General features: G+C 35.9%; 1 protein-coding gene across 1 annotated transcript in view; it reads right to left on the bottom strand.

Annotated features, from left to right (window-relative positions):
• CSMD1 (CUB and Sushi multiple domains 1) overlaps window positions 1-25,679 on the bottom strand; it is a 1,189,318-nt gene that overhangs the window by 945,215 nt on the left and 218,424 nt on the right. Inside the window, exon 2 of the mRNA XM_054196719.1 lies at window positions 19,907-20,123. Within this exon, the coding sequence (XP_054052694.1) occupies window positions 19,907-20,123 (217 nt within the window). The remainder of the gene's footprint in view (window positions 1-19,906; window positions 20,124-25,679) is intronic.

The raw sequence follows: 25,679 nt of genomic DNA, 5'->3' as shown, positions 1-25,679 counted from the left end.
ACTTTTTCCAGTCTACACATAGAGTTATATCAGCTGAACCATACTATGAAACTATATGCTAAGGACTTCCCTACCTGCTGCTTAATGCACAATAAAATTAAGCACACTAGCTATTCTTCACTGATTTCTCACTCTTACTATAAATTAAATGTTAGATAATCTTTTTTTTTCCAGTAGAATAAGTTCTCTTGCCTAAAGGCACTCTGGGGTTATGCCTATGAATGTATTTTGCAGACAGATAAGATCTGTAGCCTGCCCACACTCTGAACCAGCAGGAAGCTTTGTAGTAGCACACAGTGCCACACTGAGCACAGCCTAATTGCTCGTGCTGACGAGTCGTGTAGAGCAGATTGGACTCTACTCATCACATGGGGATGGGATGCTGCCAGTGCTGAATGTGGGCAGAATGAAATAAATCCTTCGATCTCCTGTGATCAAACCAAACATTCTTACCCATCTAGTTAGTACAGACTAGTGAATGCTCTAAATTCACTCTGTGATTTACCATACCTTAATTTCTCTGGGCGGATGAGCCCTAATACAATCAATCTCTACTTCTTTTGTGACCTACTTTGTGGTGATCAAGGGAGACTGATTGTTTGAATCATTAAATTCTGAAATTTGCCCCCAGTAAGGGGAAGCCAAGTGTAAAGGAGACAAATATATGCTTACTAAGTACTTTGGGTTTTGGTTTAGAATCATGTTATTTAAAAAGCAATTTATATAGAAGAATAAAAAAACTCAATTACAGTAGAAAGAGCAACTAGCAGAGTAATGAAAGAATGATCAAGATTAAGGTAAAATGGATGAAAATGGGAAACAGGGATTTACTTTATTCAACAAATGCACTTTGTTTTCCTGCATGTAATTTTGCATGCTATAATTGGACACTTTCAATGTAATTTACTTCATTATTTATCTTGCACATTGATTTCACTAAAAATAAGGAGATGAGGACGTAAACCATGTTGTTTCCTGCCTCATCCAGGAAATGATGAGCCAGTAAAATCATTGTGGAAATGCTTGTCATTCCAATTAAAGATAGATCTATTAGTATGGCTATTCAATTTATAAACCCTTTGTATTAGCAGTGACTCTGTGCACCTGGTGGTGTTAATCCAGTTGAGGGAAGAGGCTAACGTATCAAACTGTTATTGATTTTTGTCTACTAAAAAAGTAAGTTATGTACTTACAAGTAAATAATTTAAGTATGATGAGTTGAAAATAATCGGATGATAACTTTTAGGAAAAAAAAATCCACCATGAATCAATAGATCACTTATTTATCACTGCTGTAGTGTAGATTGAATCTCAAAATCTGCATATTTCTGGATCCTGCTTATTAAATTTCTACAAGAGAACTAAAGACATAACAACTCCCAGGAGTCCATCTGTCCATTTGAGTTATTTTTTGTGCGAAATTCAGTTATTACAACTGAGCGAAATCGCTTCTTTTAGTCCATAGTTTAGACTAGACCAGTGAATTTCATTTTGTAATCACTAAACAAGTCTTAAATAATAATACTTTTGTGAAACCAGTATTTTCTTTCCCGTTTTGATGGAGAATTTGAAAGGGTTTCATAACTGGGTAAATCAAGCAAGGCAACAGGTGTTGCTAGGGGGTCACCAATACTTTGCTGTAGACCAAATCCTTTATTTTCTCTTTATTCCTGCCTTATCCCTTGGACTTCCTTTCCCCTACCCATAATAAAAGAACACCAGGAGATAATCTTGATCTGCAAGTAATATAACACTCCCCTTTCTCCTTGCTGACACAAAGTCCATGCAGAAAATACCAAACAGCATTTATTTCTTTTAGAACATTTTTGGCTTTGGGCTGTTGATTTCTTATTTTATTTGGGGTGGGGGAAGCATTCTGCTTTCTCTAAGGATTTAACCACAAAAATTTTTAAACTAGAATGTTACAGTTTTAACCACCATGGATAGCAGAAATTTGAGTGATTAAACTACCTTATATCTGGAACTTATTTCAATCTTTACAATAATGCAGTCCAAAAATTAATCCCTGAATGTAATGTGCTAACTACATAAGACTGAAAACCTTGGTAGCATTGTACCTCAATTTTTGTCAGTTAGGTTGATGGTTGGACTAGATGATCTGAAAGGTCCCTTCCAACCTAGGTGATTCTATGGTTCCGTAATTTTGTCCTTTTGGGATTATAGAAACATAGAGCCAATCCCAAAACAGTGAGGCTACGTCCAGCATGTCTCAGGGCTTGTTCAGTGTCACAGTGTCTCTATTTCTTATCAGTTGATTCAGGTGAGATGTAAGAAGCATAAACGGTTGAAGCAGTTGTGGTGGAGGAAAAGAGAAACATGAAATCCAAATATCCACCTATGTTCTTAATGGCCTCAGAAAATCTGAGAGAAGCTTTGGCTCTGCTATGATATCTTTCTTCTGGTGGTATTGGGGCACTGCTAACACTAGGAGGTAGCAGGACAGAACAACATTTCCCTGACTCACTGAGGCAATGGGAAGATATTCTCCAGTGACACGCTTGTCTCTTCATCATCCTATACACAAGTACACATTGTAGCCTGTCCTGATGCCTCTGCTGCATGTGTGGGTTTGCTTTGAGGTAATATACTTACTACTCTATATCCACTTTATTTCCTCTGTTCAAAGATCCAAGAGGTGTTACGTCAAAAGTGTGTCTTTTATTGCCCATAAACATCACTTTAGTGTTAGTACAGCTGCTTTCATTGGATCTGTCTTTACAATTACAAACAAAAGACTTGATTTAGTACATACTAGAGTGTCTTACTGCCGAGCTGTGGAAGCTGAACATGTGCTGGCAGCTTGTTTCCCTTGGATTATGGTCCCAAGGCTCTAAAAACCTTTAAACATAAATAAAGTTAAAAGATGCTCAGAAAATACAGATTTGCAGACCTAGCATTTTGTAAAGAGTTTTCTGAAAACAATAAAGGAATACAAACACTCTGGAAACAGGTCCGCAGAGCACTTTTGCCAAAGGAAAGCAACTTCTATCTCATAGATATGGAAATCCTGATGTAGGAACAGTAAAATTAATTTACTTGCCTATATTAATAATATTATATACTTTTTCAGCTTTTACTCAATGACCGCTGACAACCTTATAAATATTAAAGTATTTAGCAAGAGAACACCTATTAATGAAAACACTGTTTTCCACAAACAATAAAACAGAAGTCTCCTGCTTCTGAGAGCTGGCTGGCTGACTGAGGTTTTTACTTCAACTCAATCAGAGTGAATTATGATAGAATGAATGTGAAATTTCCATTTTTTGAAGAAAACAGTTAAATTGAGTTAAAATGACCCCAACCAAGTATATTTCAGGTAATTTAGATTTGAACTTCTCATATATGTGGCTTTTTAGGTGCAATAACTAAGTAATATAGCATACTGTGCATCGTGTAATGTAGTTATTCTCTCCACATGTTTTTCTCTCCAATTGAATACAGTTTTATGCACTACTGGAATGCTTGACCAATTAAGCGATTTCAAATATAACATTTGCAAGAGGTACTACAATAACAAGTGAAGTCTTTTAAATTCAATTCTGCAATGAATAAATTTTATTAAATCTTCATATCAATCAATACAGCATGTAAATACAGACAGTAAGGACTATTAAAGCAGGCAAAGATGTTTTATTGGATTCATCCTTATAGCTGTCCACTTGAAAAATGAAGTTGATGGTCAATATGTAAATTTGCTATGATAATTAAACCTCAAATTGTGTATTCAATAACTCAAACTCTGTCTGCTCATATCAATATTGTACCAGTATACACCACAATTCACTTCCACAATGTGATGTCAAATGCCTCTAATTATATTAAATATGTAAAATAAGCAAAATAAGCAATTTTAAAGTCATACATTGATCCCTAAGATATCATTACCATGAAACAAGACAGAAAGTTTTAGCTAAAGCTTTGGCTAAGCATATTCATCCTTCTTTTTTAGGCAGAGTCTTCCTACACATGAGCAACATCTCTGAGGACAGGAAAGTAAAGCTTACAGGAAAGAATGTGTTAATGCATTTCTCTTGAGAAGAAGATACTATCAGCTCTATCTTGTGCTTATAAGATTGCAAAGACTTATTCAGACTGGATGCAGAAAAAATCCTCTCTCTCCAACAGTGACAAGACAGAGGATTTGAAACACAGACAAAAAGAAAATAGTGGAACAGTACTAATAACTAAAGAATGTATAGCATTAAAATAACTTTTCCTTTCTGTGCTCTATATCTTGAAATGCTAAAGTTGACAAGCTTTCCTTTTGGCAAAGCCTTTATGAAAAGAATGAGAGAACCTATGATTAATGATTGCAGCAACAAAAAATAAATGAGGACAATACTATAGTGTGAAAGCAAGCTTGAACAGTTAGTAAAAAGCTGCCAAATATGCTGAATAGCTTTGAAAACTGGCTTTTATAGAACAAATTGCTGTGCTCCTTATGATAATGTTAGAAATTAGTGCTTTATTTTAAAATTTAAAATATATAATTCAATAATTGCACTAATTTACCTAAATCCATAGGAACTGCATCTCCTCTTTTAGTTTCTTTGGCATTGTATATTTTTGGTGATCTATGGTATAATGTAGTCCTATGACAACTAATACCATTCTTCTGCTCCTCTGCTCTCTCTTACCTTAGGAGTCGGAGAAGCTCAGCATTTGAAAATGAAGATTTCAGAAGCTGCATTTTAAGGGGGATTCAGAATTCCTGGCTGCAGCTTTCTATTTTCCTTATGGAATACTTCTATTATGGTTTTGTTTAATGTAGAAAAAGTGTTCTTTAAATGCTTTGTATAGTTTAAAATAGATCGTCCCTACGATCCACATCAATATGTATTTGAATTCTTGTTAATTAATGAACTGTCCCTTTTCTATGTGTTTTTTGCTTTTCCATTTCCTCCCAAGTGTCATAACTGGACTAAACATTTCAAGAAAGATAGATTCTAAAAGCCTAGTTTGTGAATAAAATACATTTTTTCCTCTGTCTCTTTGCAAGACAATTCCTGTGTGTCTATGGAGTTTGTTTGCTTTTTGATTGAATCCTAGGCTTCTTTAAATTAAAAAAAGAGCATGGTTGTCTAAAATTTTCAGAGTTTTGCAGACCTAGTTTGTGTCCACTCAAATGCATTATCTTTCAGTTTTTCTCCAGGTCCATATCTTCTCAACTGCTAACTCACAATACTCATGTTTAAAAGATGCCCTGTCTCAAGAAAAAACAACAAATCAGTTTATGTGCATGAGGCAAGTTTTATTTTGGCAGATGTGGGAAGATCACAGGTGGGAAATCTGAAATAAGACCAGGAAAAAAGATAGACAAAACATAAAAGGGGCCATCGAATTGAGATAAAAGTAGTTTCTCCAGGTAGATGGGTACAAAAGCTTCAGGAAACCTTGGATTTAAAAAAAAAAAAAAGCCAGATATAGACCAACTGTGGAGCCTCTGGACGACAAGCAGACAGTGGCACTATCAGTCATACTGCTCTTTGGGCCTTTCCGACTTCGGTCATTGCTGTGCAGCCACTAGCGCAATCCAAAACTGGAACTGGGAACATTTGCTTAAAGCCACAGTTTCCACTCTTGTTAAAAGGTCTTATTCACACCTCTTCTAAAATGGCACTGAATATCCACTATCTTAGTCTTTATTAATAAGATGCTTAACTGATAACAGATTTAAAATTCAATTTGCTAGACAATTGCATGATTTTGTTTCTGTTCACAGATGTCAACGTACGCACTGCACATAGTAGGTCAGTGCGCACTGAAAGCTGTGATCAACTGCCTTCATTATAAGTAAGGAATTCACATGCAAACTTCCCATGCACGAGCCTAAAATTGGCCCCTTTTCAATCTGATATTAGATACTCATTCACTGCTGGAGTGTAATTTTTTTATTTTATATGTAAATAACTTGCTTTTCTTTCCTCACTAGAGAATGTTGAGTTATTCATGCTAATGTATTCTTTCATCATTTTTTTTCTTAGTGGCAACCTGTTCCAAACTTGTAACATCTCACAGCAAGCAGAGAGACTAACATCTTTTTCACACAGCATGACATTAGAGTATTTGGCTAAAGGCCCTAAAACATTAAAAAGAAACAAACAAACAAACAAACAATCTTGTTCATGATCCCTGTGTTTACTTGTTATGCTCAATTTGCTCTCTCATGCTTGTAGCACACAACGGAAATTTTGATGGCTTGGTGTTTTGTCTTTATAAGGAAAGCGAGCCTTTTCTCAGTTTCATCCATTTTCCATGATTTCTACAGGAAAAAAGATGAAGCTATGGCTGGGGGAGAGAGGTTTTCTTCTCAGATGCTGGGCAGTGCCTCACGTTCTGTGTGCTGCAGAACATTTATTGAAGGACTCCACACTGTAATTTTTAACCCCCAAGCAATATATTCTTCTTTTACCTTACCAAGAGATGCTAACCTTATTCAGTGACTGTGTATGAAATTTTGAGGTTGCCTTACAATTTTTTAAAAAGTCTCTTTCAGTACTTGACCTCTTTCAAGTAAAAGCTAGGCTAAGAAAAAGGTATGTTTTTTTATTAGCTCGTTCCTATTGTAATTAGTAAATAAAATGATGTGCAGCATGAAAATGATTGGTGCAATGTTTGATATATGCACAATAGCACGACTATTTGGTTTCATAGTTTCCTGGAAATACATTTTCAAACAAAAGTTAGCATTCTAATTAATTTATTATGCTATTTGTTGCCTGATGTCAGCCTTTGAAAGACATGACATATAAAATGAAATTGGACAAATATGGACTAAAATGTTTATTTCCCAACACTGTGGTTTGGCTAACTTGTATGAAATTATAGTTGCTTTACCATTTCCCTTGATATTGTCTAACTTGGCTGCACACGTTTGCCTCACATACCTAACAGCACATATGAATTGTACTCTACTCTAACCAAACCCCTGAGGAGCGAATTCCTCAAAGTAATAATGCCTTGGACTTTATTTAAAACATATTTTCATTTAATACCACTGTTTTCTTGAGTCAGTGCTTCTGTCATAACAAAAAGAAGGAATATTTACCTTTTAAAATGATTTTCTGTTCTATAAATTTTAACTATGATTGTTTTCCATAACACCCCTATAATTCTTCATCTCTTGCTACATGAAATTATGCTACTAATCAATGACTTCCAGAGTATTCCCCCTCCACCATAAGGTAAATAATTTTTCTAACTTTTGTTGTTATACCGTGCGTAAACATCTTCCATTTAGTGAAAAAAACTGAGGCAGATTTTCACAGTAGTATACAGATGATTGCATTCATTGTCACAAAAGAATCTCTGGTTTAATTTTCTGACATACGGCAGCTTAAATGTAAAGGAAAAAAAATATATTTTTAATTGGAAAGTTTAATCAATATTATGATGGCTAATTTATAAACTATGAGACAAGATGTCTCTCCTCTTTACCTTAAATCTGTGAACACATTGTACAGGGAAATCCCTGTGTGATTCTCTTGGGAATCCCTACCTCATTACTTCATCACCACAGATGAAGCAAGGATCTTGTCTCGCCTTCCTTTCTGAGAAAAGCTCTGAGGGAAGCTTTTGAAATTATAACACCAAACTGTTACAATTTGTAAGTATAGCAAAGGACAGTGGAGATCTGAAATGCTCACTACCTCGCTCAGATTTTCCTCCTTAACAAGGTGTGGTTAATAGTTCACCAGAGACAAAACTTGCATATCCATCTATTAAGAACCCTGTTTTATCATACAGGAACCCACCAAACATAAGAACAGTGGTCTCATATTAAATCAACCATCTTCTGTTTCTTCTTCATCAAACACATTATGACATACTGGAGGTGGACGTAACATTTAACGATGATGTCAGAAGACAAGATTCTTGCCCTAAGCAGCTCATCTAATTTTGACTGCACCAATGGATCTGGTGTGAAAAGAGGCACAAACATTCCTGGAAATGGCATAATTGACTTTTACATAGTTTTCTAACAAAATAACATAACATAACATAGCATAACATAACATAACATAACATAACATAACATAACATAACATAACATAACATAACATAAATAAATTAAATTAAATTAAATTAAATTAAATTTGATGGAAGTCAGAAATGTGCTGAAGTAATAATGAATGTAAAGTGGTAAGCATGAGATGCAGAAGCAGAAAACAGGGTTATGCCAAGGTTATGTTGCCACCTGCTTTCTGTTTCTGTAAGAATTTTTTTAAAAAAAGTAATGTATCCCAAAGGTAAAACAAGAAGCAATGAAGCCAAGTCTTTATGTAAAATATATATAAATATCTCTACTATCTAGAGATTGCACTTAGAATCATAGAATCATGGAATTGCCTAGGTTGGAAGGGACCTTTCAGATCATCTAGTCCAACCATCAACCTAACCTAACCTGACAAAACCCATCACTAACCCATATCTCTAAGCACTACGTCTACCCATCTTTCAAATACCTCCAGGGATGGTGACTCAACCACTTCCCTGGGCAGCCTGTTCCAATGCTTAATAACCCTTTCAGTGTAAAAATTTTTCCTAATATCCAGTCTAAACCTCCCCTGGTGCAACCTGAGGCCATTTCCTCTTCTCCTGTGGCCTGTTCCTTGGGAGAAGAGACCAATGCTTGGGAGAAGAGACCAACAGACTTGTTCAGATCTGTCTTGGTAAAGGCGGAAAATGCCTCCAGGAAGAGAAATAGAGAATAAGAGCACCATATACAGCTTTGTATTTGACTGTTAACTGCAAAACTCATCTTCTTTGGTTGGATCTGATGGTACCATTTTCTTGGAAGCCTATAATAAATCCAGTATATGCCATAAAAATTAAGTTTTATTTTAAGGCTATGCAAATGTCTCACTAGGTGTTTTTGTGGAGGTTCCCTCAGAAATGCCTCAGAGTACCCATAGTATGTAGAACACATCTGCCTATTCTGCTCTGGGGCTACGACCTATCACAAATAAGTTAATTCCTGCACAGTAATTAAGGTACGTTTATAATTGTATATCTTTTATTATGAAGATAAATATACGTTTTTTAAAATATCATAAATATCTGAAGTTAGATTAACTAGACATAGCAACCTGTTTAAGACTATATGAAAAAACTCCTTCCCACCTACATAGTGACCAGCGTATCAATCAAAGAACTTTTAAAGTTGTTTTTTGCAGATAATCACACAGCGCAAAAGAGTTTCTCTACCTTACAGAAACAACAGGAGTGTGTAAATCCATTTTACCATTACACATCAGGTCTTGCACAGTCATCCTTAAAAAACAAAGACAAATCCAGCCATAAAGTAGTCTACAGCTTGGTGGTCAGGGCACCCACTCTGGTTCAAGCCTCCACTTCACCTGAAGAAGGCATAGGAGCCATCAGTCTCACCCACATACCCAGAGAATCCTTAGTCAGTGGGATATGGCACCAGATCGCAGCTTTTTTCTGATGCTATAAATGATTAATTACTTGGATAAAGCAGAACAGCTCCAAAAGGAGACAGTGAGACTGAGACAAACATTACCATCAAGTCCTTCATTTCAATCAGGCAACTCAGGAGATTAAATCTGGATTTCCATACCCCTCAAGTGAATTCCCTAACATACCCGTTGCTGGATATTTCAGTTGAAAGATGCATCAAAATTAAAGGAATTGCTGTCCTGGCTCCGGTGGGGTTAGGGTTAATTTTCCGCAGGCTTCGGCAGGGACACAGGTATTCCATGCCATGTGAGCCATGCCCACCCTGAGCTGCCGGGGGAGGGTGCAGGAAGTCGCAGCTTGGAGCGGGAGCCAGGGGGAGGGCGCCCTGGTATGGTCGGTGAGCAGCGGTTCTGTAATCGTGTTTGTATGTTCCTCTATCCGTGTTATTGTTGTTGTTTTCTTGTTCCCTTTGCTGTTCTGTTAAATTGCCTTTGTCTCAACCCACAGTTTTGCCTTTTTCTTCCGATTCTTTCCCGTACTGTGGAAGCTCGAGAGAGCGGCACATGGTTCTTTGTTGCCATCTGAGGCCAAACCACGACAATAGCCATGAACAACTTTACATTAAAACATTCCTAGCTGTAATTGATAATACATCTGCTCTACTACAAATGGGGACTTCTTAACCAGATTTCCCATGCTTATACAGTTTGTATCAAAATTAATAGCTCAGCCATATATTCTGCAATGGCATAGGACAAAACCAGTCCTGAGCTACTTGATGCATACAGTAGTCATGGTGGAGAGACAATTTCTGTACTAGAGTCTTTCAGTGCAGGAGTTATATTAGGTACATGTGCCTAAACGTATGGTTTAGCCAATCTATAAACTTTTTAACACTTTGTTTCTGGTATCCCCGCTTCCTCTTCCCATCCCCATTATTCCACTGTTCTCACCTCCTCACCTCACGCACCCCCCAATGTTCTCGCTATTCTGTCTGTGAGCCCTATGAATATGAAAGGTTTTCTTTGCCCAAATGGTAAATAACGTAGCTCAGTTCCAGGGGCAAGGAAAAGGTGACCGAGAAAATCCTTATGTGATGTTGTCATTGTGGAAAGTGCGAGATAAAATTCACTTTCAACAAAATAACACGTTGGAAGCCACAGAAAGTGCTGAAAGTTGCTTTAAAAATTCATGGGAAAAAGAAAAGAAATTCAACTCTCACTGTACTATTTTGAGAGAGATGATCAGCTGAAAGTTGTGCCGAAAAGTAAACACAAATACGCGCAGACACACTTCAAGGACGTTTTTGTGGACAGTAATTAGGAGCCTATCTTTTGAGTAATGGAAACACTAATACCTATAGGTATATTTTCAAAGAATTATTCTGGATCAACGGGATTATTGTGCCCCCTGTTTTTCATTATTTTAACTATCAATTTAAACAGCGCTTTGCTGTTCTGTAATTTAATACTCTAAATAAAATCTGCTAAAACTAGTTGCTTTTTTAAAGAAGATTATAACTATGGGACTTTTAACTTCAGCATTCAAATGTAAATGTTAAAAACTACAAGTTTTAAGAACGGGTTTTGTGTGTTTTTTTATTAGACTTCAATGTACTCATGAATCAGTCCTATAACATACTTTTTACTCTAATTCATAATTAAAGAATTATCTCAAGAAATTAAAAATATTAAATTGATTTTTAAATAGTGTGTATTAATTTGTATTAAAATTTATTGTAATTTTGTTATTTTTTGTCTTGTTATGCATATTTAACTTCAGAAGCCTAGAGAACTAACCTGTCTTAGTAGCTAAGATAAACATGCAGTCTAACGTTGGCATCTGTTATTTTCTTTTCTTTGCTATTTTGCTTTTCTTTCATGACACTGGTGACACTAGATCCTGCAAAGAAAACCACGCTGCATAATTGTGTGTGAGTTTGAGGGGGAGAGATGAGCAAAGAACTTTTATTTTTTTAATTATCTTTTTGTTGAAAGACAGTAGATGAGGTCTGCAGATGGAAGAGAACATTGATAAATCAATGAAAAGAGTAGACAGTTCAAAGTAAGAAGTCTTCTAAGGGCACTGCTCCCTGCCAAGTTGGTATTGAGCCTATTATCAAAATTTGCCTTCACTTCGCTTATGATCAGTGTCATTCTCATTATATGCACTTCTAGTCAGCCAATGACTAGTTAGTTTTCTTAATAAATCCATTGAGTTGAATGGAGATGAGTATACATAGTTTCCACTCAAATGAAAGTATGAGCACAGGAATAACTTGGGACTTCAGCAGAAGTATATTTTAGTCTCCATTAAGTGAGAAAAACATCATTGTCAAAACCCAAGGCTCCTAGGAACGTCATCAGATGCTCTTGTGAATATAAACAGGATGAAAACTGAGTAATATCGGGAGGTGCAAGATTATGAGAATGCTTGTCTACAAAATTTGTTCTACAAGCGGAGTTGATTGTGTGTGACTGGCTTGCAGAGGAAAGGATGCTGATTTTCCACTGACTCAATTCAGAGCAGAGACATTGCAGAGTTCCTCTCCAGTGCCTGAACATTTATGATGCTGTATGTGTCCCATGATCGCTACATCCTTGTTCAGCACAGGGTGACCCAAAACCAGACTATGATCATACAGTCAATAATCACAAGGCTTAGTTAAGACAGGCAGGTAATTACCAGATGACAGTAAGAAAATTCACAGTTTAACGTAATGACATATATCAGAAATATGACGAATCAGTTACTATGTTTTATAAAGCTTTTTTTTCTTTAATTTGCCAGTTAACAGCTAAAATTTGTTTATCCACTCTAAAACAAACAAGCAGACACAATTTCTTCATGGCATACAGGTTATTTACTGATTAAGAAGTTATCTATCACAGTTATATAGAAACTCTGAAAAATCAAGGGGCCAGATTTCGACAGCTGGACTTTCTTCTCATTGAGGAGTCCAGCTGCAAATTTTCTAAAGGTTGTAATTTAATTATTAGCTTGCAGTCAGCAAAGGGAACTGACTGTTGTCTGACCAAGAGCTGTTGCAATAGTCATTCTACACACAGCATTAAGGGATGCTGATCAGCAGGGCTTCTGTACATAATTACGTCAATTCAACATGTATCATCTAAAATAAAAAGGAGTCTCTTTTTGAACAAGACGGGAGATGCAGAAAGACTGATATAAAACTGCTTTATGTATACCGTATGTCTAATACATGTTTAGGTGACAGGTAATAAAGGTAAGCAATTGGCCACACTCTCAAAATTAATGGATTTAGGAGCAAAAATTCATTACACAATCAGCAATAGAGTTAATGTTATCACCTATTTAGTCAGAAAGTTTTCTGAAAGTTTTGCTGTCAATTGTATCACCAAACTACACAAAAAGACTTTTTAAGGTGCATTTAAGTTGTAAGAGCTGTAATTCCCCAAACTGTGTTTATCTGAATGCTTAATGGCTTCCAGTATCCTATTCCTAAGGAGTTTTGAGAATAAAATGAATGTGAGATCTTACACCAAATCATGGGGGTTTTAGGAGCTTCAGAAACTCACAAATGAAGGGAAAATGAAAAAATAAAATCCTCTCAAAAAAGCATGAGATGCCAAATTGTGTTCAAAAAATCTTGAAAGTATTTGTACTTCTGCAGATTACAAACTCATTGGTCTGACCGAATTGAAGAGGCTTTCTCTAAAATATTGTAGATTATGTGAGTTCCCTCAAGCAGAGATCATACCAGTGAAGGCAATTTTCTTATACTTGTCCAGTACTGAAGTCACATCTGAACCTTATTCTGAGATTTCAGATAAAGCAAAGATGTAAACTGACCTCTTCAAAACCCACATACATGTACATCCATACCCACACTACCAACTTGCAATTTTCTGTGATTTTATATCTTAAATACTGGATAATGGATACCCAAGTTGTTCTGTTTTGTAAAATAATTTATCAATGAATGTATGAGTGTTTCATTTAGTATAACCATAATATGATTATTTTAAGGTGAATAAGTAATTATTTGTAATATATCAATATGGCCCCTCACCACAAAAAAGACATTGAGGTACTGGAGCGGGTCCAGAGAAGGGCAACAAAGCTGGTGAGGGGTCTGGAGAACAAGTCTTACGAGGAGGGGCTGAGGGAGCTGGGGGTGTTTGGCCTGGAGAAAAGGAGGCTGAGGGGAGACCTTATCACTCTCTACAGCTACCTGAAAGGAGGCTGTAGAGAGGTGGGGGTCAGTCTTTTCTCCCAAGGAACAGGGGACAGGACAAGAGGAAACGGCCTCAGGTTGCGCCAGGGGAGGTTTAGACTGGATATTAGGAAAAATTTTTACACTGAAAGGGTTATTAAGCATTGGAACAGGCTGCCCAGGGAAGTGGTTGAGTCACCATCCCTGGAGGTATTTGAAAGATGGGTAGACGTAGTGCTTAGAGATATGGGTTAGTGATGGGTTTTGTCAGGTTAGGTTAGGTTGATGGTTGGACTAGATGATCTGAAAGGTCCCTTCCAACCCAGGCAATTCTATGATTCTAATATACAATAACAAATAACAGGGGAGGGAAATGTGCACCTCTCATCTGAAATCAAAGATCTACTCTAAAACATTGTCATGTGAAACACTTAGAAGTTATTCATAAAGAATAACGTATCTTTCTCAGCAGGCTATATGAGGTATCTTTCAATATTGAGTAATGCTTTTCTACTTGATTGGAAAGATGTTTATACACCAATTTTTTTATTATCCCTTTAACTCAAATTTGTTTGTACACTTATGATTACCTAGTACAGGCTAAAGTTTCTAAAACTATAGAAGTTAACATTTTAGGGAGCCACATCCCAACTCTCCCCTTCTGAGTCCCTTACTAGTAATACTTTTGATGGCAAAACACTCCAAACAAATGCACCAAATCACTGCTGTCACTTATACAGGTCCAGTTTGAAAAACCGGCAAGAGGCAAAGACTGTAAATTCTGTAAATGCTGTAAAAGCTCTGAAAATGTACTATGGCCAGTTTCAGGTGAAAAAAAGAGATCTACCTTCACAGAGGACAAAGAAATTGAGCACAGCTACATTTTCATTATGGTGAGTGTCCCATTCATTTTTTACAGAAAAATGTGCTGACTTGAACAACTACATTATAAAAGATTTGAGCAACTGATGCAGAATTTTGCAGTATAAATTCATGCATTACTTTGATGTGCTAAATGAATGTTTTTTTTCTTTCTGAGAAATAATAGTTCCCTAAATGTGAAATGGATTTTCTTAGGTGTGAGTTCAAACAATACTCTGTGGTTTTTGGAACCATCATTTAGTATCAGCCTAAAACATGTAATTAATATGGCCTATAATTCTTGGTGAAGTAGCTTGTTGTTAGTAAGTAGACTCCTTATTAGACTGTATATTTAATAAAATTTTCATTAAATCTTTTAACTATGTAGGTTTGCCAACAAAATTAGCAAGTTTAAGATTTTGAATTGAGAAGCTAAAATTTTAGGGAAGAGGATTTTTGCCTTTTATCCATATGTGAAAAAAAATAAATTGACATATATGAGCTTGAAGCTGCCAGTAATGCACACATAAATTTTCTTTCCTTCCATTGCATGCTTTTTTTGCCGTTGGCAGAAACTATCTGTCAGCATTTAGCTGATCAGGTCATAGTTTCCTTTCTTTCCTAAAATAGCTATGTGATATACAATGAATTTTAGCCCTCTACTACAAATGATTCCTTCTTCCTAATACTTTAATGGGTGAAAAAGACAAGAAAAATCTGATTTAACATAAGAAGGGGAAGAAGAGCCATTGATAGGCATCTCCACTGGCATGAACTCAGTAATCAATTTGCATAATCATACAATAATAGTTCTCCTTTTCTTACAGAAGTACAAAATCCTAGAATATTCTGCTGAAGTTATTCAGTAATCTTGTTTTACAAATTTGAACACTATCTCAGTTTCTGTTACTTTGTGCTGTGTTCTAGGTAGGCTTCAGCTGGAAAAAAGATGGCTACTATTCTCATTCCTATACTGTTTTCTTCATGAAATCACCAGCTCACACACACATAAATCCTACATATTGAAATCAACTTGTAGAAAATGATATGCAATAAAAAGTTTTAAAAAAAAGACATGAAATTTTCATGTGGCAGGAAAAAAAAAGAAATAAAGAACTGTAAACTGCACAAAGCTCCTCTTGCTGCAGTGTCAGCAGTTCTGTAGAGAGGCCAATCACCCTCTCGTTACTTCACTGTTCTCTTGATCCTGGAGAGAAGGAAGGTAGAAACTGTTTTCCAAAGAAAAAAACAAACAATAAAGGACAAAAAAACAAACAAAACCCAAACAAACATATTGAATACATGATAAATCTTAGTTTGAGAAGATAAAAGAGCTTTAATAGGAAACAGGAGCCCAAAGTTTAACTTCAGTGAACATTTTTTATCTCCATGCTTGGATTATGAAGTGCAGAATATACATATGGTTTATTGCTTGCTGAAGACAGGAAAAAGTTAATATTGTGAAGAATTCATACATAATTCCTGTTATTTCTACATGATTCAAGAAAGCAGAGGGAACATGTTGCCATTTAACATTCATTGTGTATATGACCGTCAGAAAATTTTTGGTAAGCTTTATTTTATTACATGCTCTGTTAGCAACTTCCATCGTTTGTATTACCGCTCCATTAAAACAAAAATGTTTACTTCAACTAATATGAGTAATAACAAGCAGCATCTCTTTTATTATTACCTAGGCTGCAGTAAACTAAATAATGCTTTGAAGGCCTGAGAAACCATGAAGGCAAGCAGATATTTTAAAATCCCTTTCCAAATAATATATCTCATGTATGTCCAAAATAAGTGACAGCTGCATATACACACACAAAAAAATATTCACATCTGTACATTTTCATCTTCCCATCAGTGTACATAATTTAAATAGCAGCTTTTATGTGTAAGAAAAAGCAAAATTGCTTGCAATCCATTTTTAAGAATTTTACAGGATTTTCTGAGAGATTGGCTTGATCAATTGAAAAATATTATTTCAGAATATCTTGCACAGATCTTCAGTAACTAACTCTTAGGTAAACTGAATGTGTGATACTAAAAAAGTAACTTTTACTGACAGATACTTTAACACAGAGATTATAGCATTTACCTGGATTTGACATAGAAAAAAATGCGGAATCTCCGGCCATAAACTGAGATGAAGGCAATCACACATACAAAGTCTCCGTTCACCATGCTTGTAACACTCACAGTTCAAGGTCTTAACACCCCACTTCACCTCTTCAGCAAAAGAGGTTTTGAAACAGGCACTTCTATTTACCCAGTCCTGTTACAGTTTCCCTATACCCCTCTGTGAAACCCCTCTTCAGGAATTCCGCATACAGGAAAAATATACTGTAACAAGACTCACGCTGAACCTGAACTACACTGAACTACTGAATCAACTCTTACTTAGGGAAACAATCCACAAGGAATACAACTGAGAAGTAATTTTGTTGTCTCAGTGCACCACACTTGCAACTCTTCTCCACAAGAGTTTTGTTCATGTGAATTCTGTGTGCTGATTGTTAACTACATATAACAAATGACAACTCATTTACAATTTAAAATGCAAATAAAAAATACATTTTACCTCTTTTCCCAGCTTAATTCAAATTTGGTTGTATTTTGAAATCTTTCCCCATCAACTGATAATGCAATACTTAAGCAATACAATAAGTTTTTTTCAATAACATAGAACTGAGACATCTGTTTTGTTTACAATATATGGTAAAATTGATTATCTAACTTTATGTTTATTTATACAATTAAGACTACAGTACCCTACAAAACATTATCATAACAGATGGCATTAGACTTAAAACTTCACTTCTCCTCTTTTTTTTTATATATATATATATATATACACACAGACATACATATACACACACATCTCAAATCCTGTTCTGTGTTCTGTGAATTTTGCAATGATAAAAATAAAGCAGCTGCAGCAATCTTTTGAGGACAATTTTGGACCGCGAATCTCAGTAATTATGCAGAATGACAGAATGCTAGTTGGGTTTTATCTAGAAAAACAGGAAGACGTAAAATAGCACTTTCTAGTGCCTTATCTTTTGTTTATATTGTTCTTCCTGCTACTATCTTCTCAGCCTCCTCATACATAACTTACAATAACCTATGATAGCTACCATGTGTAATTTATGCCTTAAATAAGAATATGTTTTAATAATGCACTGTCCAAAGAAGTTCATATGCATCTTACAACTGCCTGTTTCTCCTTTCTTCCTCTACAAAACCAGCTTAATACAATTTATTCCTTTCCCTTATCGTTTCAATGTATTTTATATATGTTTCTACTTTCTTGGGTTTTACAATCAATGTGCAGTTAAAGTGTCCTGGTGCACATTTAGCATACAAAGAGGTCTTTCAGGCAGCACAGAAAACTAGTTGAATGTACTATTCATTTTTATCCAATTTTGCTTTAGCAGCTGAAAAATACTATACAAAATATGGGATGAATATTACTTAATTATTATAGTTTGTGAGTGCTATATATTTACACATATATTTTTAAGGAAAACCTCCAGATTTTGCATGATGGCTAAAGAAATATAATTACCCCAAATCTAGTAATTTTATCTGTGAAATAAAAAAAGCATACCCCTGAAGCCGAAGTTCCAAGATGCTCTCTTGCATTTGCATGCTGTCAGCTAAAAAACCAAGACTATAATTTTCCAATATCTGCTAAGTGAATTGTCTTGAAAATGTGCAATTGTAGAGGGGTACACCTGTGAATGTGCTTTGTGCAACAAAGGGTACGTCACAGGGTATGAGACATGTCAATAGAAACCTGTCATTCAAATTCTGCTTTTTTAATCTCTGCATGCTGGAAAGCCAACAAATGCTTTTTTCCTTATAATAGCATTTATGAAGGTAACTAATTGGCAAACAGAAGCAAGGAAACAAAAATCTGTTTCACTGTTGGAAGTTGGAAATGAAATCCTCCTTTTACTGAAATCAGTGGCAATTACAATGACTTCAGTGGGATCAAGATCATACTTAGGAATTTTAAGTCTTATACGCTCATACCCACAGATCATCAGTTGGTGCTCTTCCTTGAAACAATTTTCTACTAACAGATCAGTTCAAAACAAGCAGGCATGTTAGCTATTGATAACAAAAGCATTTGACTGAAAAAGAAGTATTAATCCTTGTATACAGGTGATACAAGTAATAAAGGTCAATTAAGTACGGTAAATTAAGCACATACACTGTGCAACTCAAGAATTGGTAGCTGTGAACTACGTTCCACGGTCTTCAAAACTTTTTGAACTGAGTCAACAATCAATCAGAACATTGTTCTTGTCAAAAATACATGATGATATCCACTAAAACGCAGAACAAATTGGTGATGTTCCCACATTTGTTTTAGCAGTATAATATAAATCAGCAGCATGTAAAAGAGTAATCAGACAACAGAACTGACAGCAGTGTTTTACAGTACTTCATAAATCTCATGCCTGAACAGAAAATGACAGAGCAGCATTGAAAGCAATGCTTGCTTTCCAGCTCTGCAGTCCAGATGCAGCAAATGACCGAGGAACCAAAAACAAGACACCAACGAAATTAATGCACCAAAATCTGAAGTCGTGAAAACCTTCAAGATCAAAAAGCTTCCATAAAGCATCTCTGTAACCTCAGTGGTATTTGCATATATAAGATATCCCAGTTTCTAACCTTTAAAGGTCCCTAATTGCTTAATAATTGTATTTACTTAGAGATGGAAAAAAATTTCAATTTTGGCAAAGTAAAAAAATTTACAGCTCAACTCATCTGCAAGGCAGGCAATAATGACCTGAGGGATTTAATCTGGCAAGCATTCCCAGAGGTTGCCTAACACTCACTAATGAGATTGTGCCTCTCACAAACTAGTCTATTGCCCACCTCTTCTTCCATGCCACATTCAATGAGCGATCCTGGGAAACTGTTAGCACAAGCAGCATACCCATCCCCTGATTCAAATCTTGTAGGCATGGTAGAAAAGTAAAGCATGATCTCAGTAAGAGTTCTTTCAAAAACTGGGCACAGGTGGCTTCAGGACAAGGTCCCTGGGCCAAATCTGGACTCCACCGGGGGACAGATAAACAGGAAAAAGCTACTGCAATATTGGATACTTTTGTGCTCAGGGCCTTTACCAAAACTGACCTTGAACTGTACAAATTTTAAGTACAACTGATGCTACTGGTACGCAAGCTGGCGCCATAAAGATCTGAAACTTGGATTAATGCCTTTTGCTGTGAAATCTTGGGGCAGTGCTATCCCCTTGGCTGGGGAAGAACTAAGGAAACACTGTGTAGTTGTAACATATCATCAGAACGTCTATTCAGGAGAGAAAGAGAGAGGTAAAGAGAGAGAGAGAAAGAAATGAAGAAAGGAAAAAAGGTACCTTACCTCACTTTTAAATTGCCTTGCTGTGGCTGTCCATCGTAAATTGACAAAATATCAAAATCTTCCTCAAGGGCAAAAGTATGAAATGACAATTGTATCCTGTTACGTTCTCCTGTGATAATGATCCACGTGCAGTTGGCATAATTTGGATAACCATGAGGAAATCCAGGGCTTTCTATAGTACCGTTTGGTCCCTGTACTAAGCCTCCACAGTTCTGACCTGAAAAAGAAGAAAGAAAAATATGTGTTTCAGTGTTTTTTCTCTCCCCCAGTATATATTCTTACACAAGTAACTATATGTAAACTTAATTTTATAACATTTTTTCTAATTTACAATCACCACATAAAATTGCATTTATACCATTCTTCCCTCTGGATTCAAAACCCCCATTGCTGGATTTTCTGAGACACCTACCATCTTTTTATGCAATGAATCATTATTTGAGGTTATGTAGTATTAACAATGTATGATTTATTAATCCGAATGTGAAATTTAAGCATTAGCCTTGATGCCATAAATTCAACAGGTTGACAGTTTTAATGCCAGAGAGTGTTCAGGGCTTTTTGGTGAATGCCATTTACAAAGTTTTTATATAAATACTAAGGTATTAGAGTTTCTGGTGTTCTGAAACGCTTTCAACACAGAGAGCAAAATGTAGACATACATTTATTACACATTCTGTTGCAACCAACATTAAGATTTTTATACTTCAAAAACACAGCAAAATTTCTGTGGTACAACATTTTTAGTGCCATGTGTATTGTGATCAGGAAAGGGTTAAGTGTTTTTTTTCAGGATTCTTAAAAAATAAAACTAAGGGTTTACTCAGCAGGCATTTGTGTCTGGTTTGTACATTCTACAGACCTTGTGAAGGTATGGTAGCTCATTAACAGGAAGTACTCAGCAAGAAACCTTCATTTACAGTGCACACTCTTGCTAATTTCCTACTTGATTTTGTTAATCCCACAGACAATAGTTGTACTGGCTCAGAGCTGGAGAGAACCGTTAACGAAATATTTGAACAGAGAAAAGTTTAAGGACATTCTGTGCACTGTAATGCTTGGATTATTACATGCATTTTAAGCACTTCAGAACAAGTATAATCCCAGCATTTTATTGTTATACCTAAACCAGAAAAGTATTTTATTTTTAACTTCCCAGCAGTAGGTCTCTGAGACTGAATCTTTCAGAGCACTGCTGTCAAATGCTTGTGGGAGGTTTCTAAATCTCAATAAAATGGATTTAATAAAAGGATTTGCTGCTAAAACTAGAGAACTAATAAGTAATCGTTTTCCACTAAATTTCAAATATAACAAAAATCTAGTGAACAGATAACAAGGCTATGGGGATTCAGGAGACCTTTAAAGTAAAAATCTTCTCTAGTCCATCTACCAATTGATTCACATCATTACTTTAATAAAACATTGGTATTATTAAACATTCCTGAAGAAGGAACCTATTACACCAGGGACTTAGGATGAAAGTTTCACCTATGTACAGTTCACTGGAACTTGTCAGCATTCTTGCAGATGCTTTGTATCATATTCCTCTTCCTACAACCACAGTTGTAGGAACCACAACCACCTACAACCACATATCATACAAGTGTCACAAGCAATTTAAAATAATTTAATTACTACAGAAATAATGTTCTGAAGACAGACAGCCCACCACCCCAATACGCTAACGAGCTACTTCATGTCACCAACATGCAGAAATTGGTTTGTGCAAATCAAGTACCCCCTGCAAGCCGTGCTGCACAGCAGCTTTCGTACCACTCTGTGTGAAAGGGTTGCTTTGAAAGACGCGAGCTATCAAGTTCACAATTTGTCTAAAATCTATCAAAGACAGAACCACCTTTTAGGAACAGAAATTTGTAATTCTGGTATATAAAGAACGTAATAGACCATACGTAATTGCATATGTAAATACAATATGTTAACTACATTTCTGACTTCCAGGGAGACAGACAAATTACCTCCCCAATCTCTTAGGAAAATCCTACAGCTGGCTTAAGGTAAAACTCACTATTGCTGGGGTAGTAAGCGAGCCCTCTCACCCCCAAAATGGCTATAGGTCAGCAGTCTCCTTACAGAGGCACTTCCTACCCCCTCACAGAAGTTTTTGCAACTGTCAGTGATTGCTCTCAGTTTTATTCCAAAAGGTATTTTGTACTCCTTACTGTAGGTTCAAGTTATTGTTCATTATTCTCTTGAAAAATAAATAAACTTTAATGATAAACAAGGCAGCCAACACTTTACCCCTGTTTAACTTAAGAATTTCTTACCATCCATAGCCCTTTTTTTCTCCAGTTTGCTTTTGCTGTCCCGTATATATATTCCTCCAGTTCTGAAACTATTCATAAATGTGCTGCCTATTCACTTTGTACCCAAGAAACACAAGGCAAAGGAGAACCATAAAGGAAAATGATTGCTGGAAAATTGTTACTAAATGCTATTTAGGTTTGCTCTTAATTTTATATGCATATATATAAATACATACTTTTTTACTTAGTGTTCAGTAAAAACCCCAATAAAAATCCTAGAAGAAATTTAATACACAGTTAACTCCTAGCAATCTCATTGCTGCACACTGACAATTGCAAAGAGGATCTATCTTCTGAACTAAGCAATAATCAAAGAGACTAAGAACTGTGCAGGCCCAGAAAACTGACATCCTTCTAGGTCTGTCCCTGCCTGGTTAAGACATGAAGTATGTTAACAGAGCAATATTGGGAAAAAAGGATCAGCTGCTATCTGCGTAACACCTATTTTGCCAATATGTGTAAGTCTAAAACCTTCATAACTGTCAAATGTTACACCTCTGCCAAGGAGTAAATTCAGCACCAGATCACTTAAGAGAGATTCAGTAGGAGGATATACTTGGATTGCAGGAATGAAGAGACTTATGGGTGACAGATGTCAGCAAATTAGATAGGAGTTGGCAATGCAATATCCCACAAAAAAATGCAGTTTCTGACTGCGGGGACACCGCAGACCAGTAAGAGGACATCAATGAGATTAATTATTTTGTTTCTTATGGGTGCCTTAATAGCAGAATGTGTCAACAAAGTCCAGGGAATTCAGAAAAAAAAAAGAAGTAAAGAAACCGAACATACCAACAAGGAAATATTAAAAGAATATTAATACCAACAGAGTTTAAGTAGTTCTACTGCACTAAATGTAAAGCAGAGAAGAGAATGTAAACTGAATACAACCGAATATATCCTAAACGAAGATCTAACCATACAATTCACTTTAGCTCTGGTGCCTGTGTCAAATAAAAAAATAAATGTTGCCATTTTTCACAAGACATGCAGTCATCGATTGAGTACAATATCAGTACACTGAATTATTTTAATATTAAAGGTGTATTAGACTGCCAAAATTTTATTAGTATGACACCACATCGTTGTTTATATGAATATAAATTATGCTGTTAGCATTAATTTTCTGTCATATGTTGTCTGTAAGAAGATATTTCAGGACAGCTATTTTAACTTTATGATATAAAAAGTGTAATTTAAGAAAACTGATGCTCTTGGCTTGTAGTTGAAAATTATTTACATTGATTTCAGCCTTATTTTATCTTAGAAAGGCTTTATGCATATCCCATACCAGCCTTATTTGCACCTGCTCAGGCTCAGTATTTCTCAGCTGTGACCCCTAAGTGAGAGCTCAGCCAGAAAACCTAAAACACTGCAATTTTGCCTTAAACACTGACGTTAAATGAATGGTAGAATCCCTAAGAATCAGTAGAATTTAAATACTGCTTTGCTAGAAGATTTTGAATAAACCTCATAAAATACAAACTTACAAAACTCAGCCTTGAGAAAAGAAGGCTTAAGGGAGACCTTATCACCATGGGCAAGTATTTAAAGGGTGGCTACAAAGAAGATGAGTCTCCCTTTTTGCAAGTAGTCACATGGAAAAGATGAGGGCTAACGGGTACAAGTTGCTCCTGAGGAGATTCTAATTGGACGCAAGAGGAAAATTTTTTACAATGAGAACAATCAGCCACGGGAATAATCTCCCCAGGGAAGTGGTGGGTTCCCCATCACTGGATACTTTTAAGGTTCAGCTGGACAGGGTGCTGGGTCTTTGTATCTATCATGACTACATTTATAACCTCACTCCCCCACCCCCATTTACCAGTATCTAATAATCAGAACTAGCAAAGTACAGACTCATTATTAATTTTTTTCAAGTTTCAAATGCTTCTACAAGAAACAAGCAAAAAGACAACCAGTTCTCTTCTTGTAATTCAGAAGGTATTCGGTTGAAGATTTTTTATACATAGGTACAGTTGTATGTGTATATTTGTATACAAATACATATTTACATAGAAAGCAATTTTTGCAAGATATATGTATTTTGAACAAGCAAACTATAAAATGCACCAAAGCTAACTATAGTAATGACAGTGATGCTAAAGATATTTTGAACAATCATGATAATGAAAATTTATTGTTTTGACTGTGAGTACCATCTTCCATTCTGCAGCTACAGAGGAATACAGCAACTAGGAGTGAGGCTGAGAAGAGATGTCTAGTAAGATCGCATCTCCCTCATTCTTTAAAGTAGATTCTAATATGAGTTACAGTTTTATCAGTAAGTTTAATAAGCAAATAAGAACAGCTGCACTCAGCCAGATCACAGGCTCATTCAGCTCAGCATCTTTTCTCCAACAGCAAGCCAAAGCAGGTGCCTAGAAGGACTTTGCCAGGAAACTCCCCTCCCCCTCAAGAAAGATCTGCATCTCAGGTTTTTCTTAAAAGGCACACATTTCAGTAGCCTGATCTTTCTATTTAATAGCCCTTCATAGATTTCTTTTCTGTGAACTCATACGGTCATCCTCCGAGTCTATACTAACTTCTAGATCTTTAATGTATTATAGAGGGAATCCTAAAACATGAAAAATCATCCTTTGTGTTTCTTCAGCAGCTACCATCTGTTAGGTTCATTTGATGCCCCGCTAAGTTTTTGTATGAAAAGTGAACATACAGATGATTCTTATTGATGCTTTCTATGCCATTTACCATCTTATTGACCTTTATGATGTCCCAGCTTCTTTTTTTTATCAAGTTCAAAAGTTCTACTTTATATAATTGCTCCTTTGTACTAAAGCCATTTCACCTTTCTTTGAACCTTTTGCAGCTTTTTTATGCCCTTCCTGAGATAGGGATACCAGAACTTCTTGAAACATTGCAAATGTATACACATCATTTACACAGTGATATTTTAATCCCTTTTCTGTTCTCATGCTAATTTGATCTGTTCTTTTGCTAAGGTAAGCATTAGCTTGACATTTTTATAGGACTGTGTATTATAACCAAGACTCCTTTCCTCCAGAATTACAGTGAGGCTAGAGCCTGTCATTTTACATGGAGAATTAGGATTTATTATGTTTTTTTCCTCTCTAGATTTCCTATAGTTTATAACTATTTGCATCACATCACTCTCAATTTCATCATACTTCAATGTCCCCTTACTTGGTCACATAAGGTCTTTTTTGGAATTCTTGACAATTGGTCCTGATCTTCATTAACTAATAACTTCCTATCATCATGGTCACTTCACTGCTCACCCCATTTTGCAGATCATTTATGCGTGTGCTGAACAACACAGATGCCAGCACAGACCTCTCTCTGATGCCATGGTGACTCCTTCCACTGTAAAAACTGGCCATTTTCTCCTATCTCTGAGGCACAACTTCTAGCCAACCTTTTAGCAATGTACAGACTTTCTTACATGATTTGTTTCCTTTACAGTCTTT

This window comes from Rissa tridactyla, chromosome 3 (assembly GCF_028500815.1).
Source record: "Rissa tridactyla isolate bRisTri1 chromosome 3, bRisTri1.patW.cur.20221130, whole genome shotgun sequence".
Lineage (NCBI taxonomy): Eukaryota > Metazoa > Chordata > Aves > Charadriiformes > Laridae > Rissa > Rissa tridactyla.
Note: the sequence above shows the minus strand (reverse complement) of the source record. Positions and strands in the feature narration are given on the sequence as shown.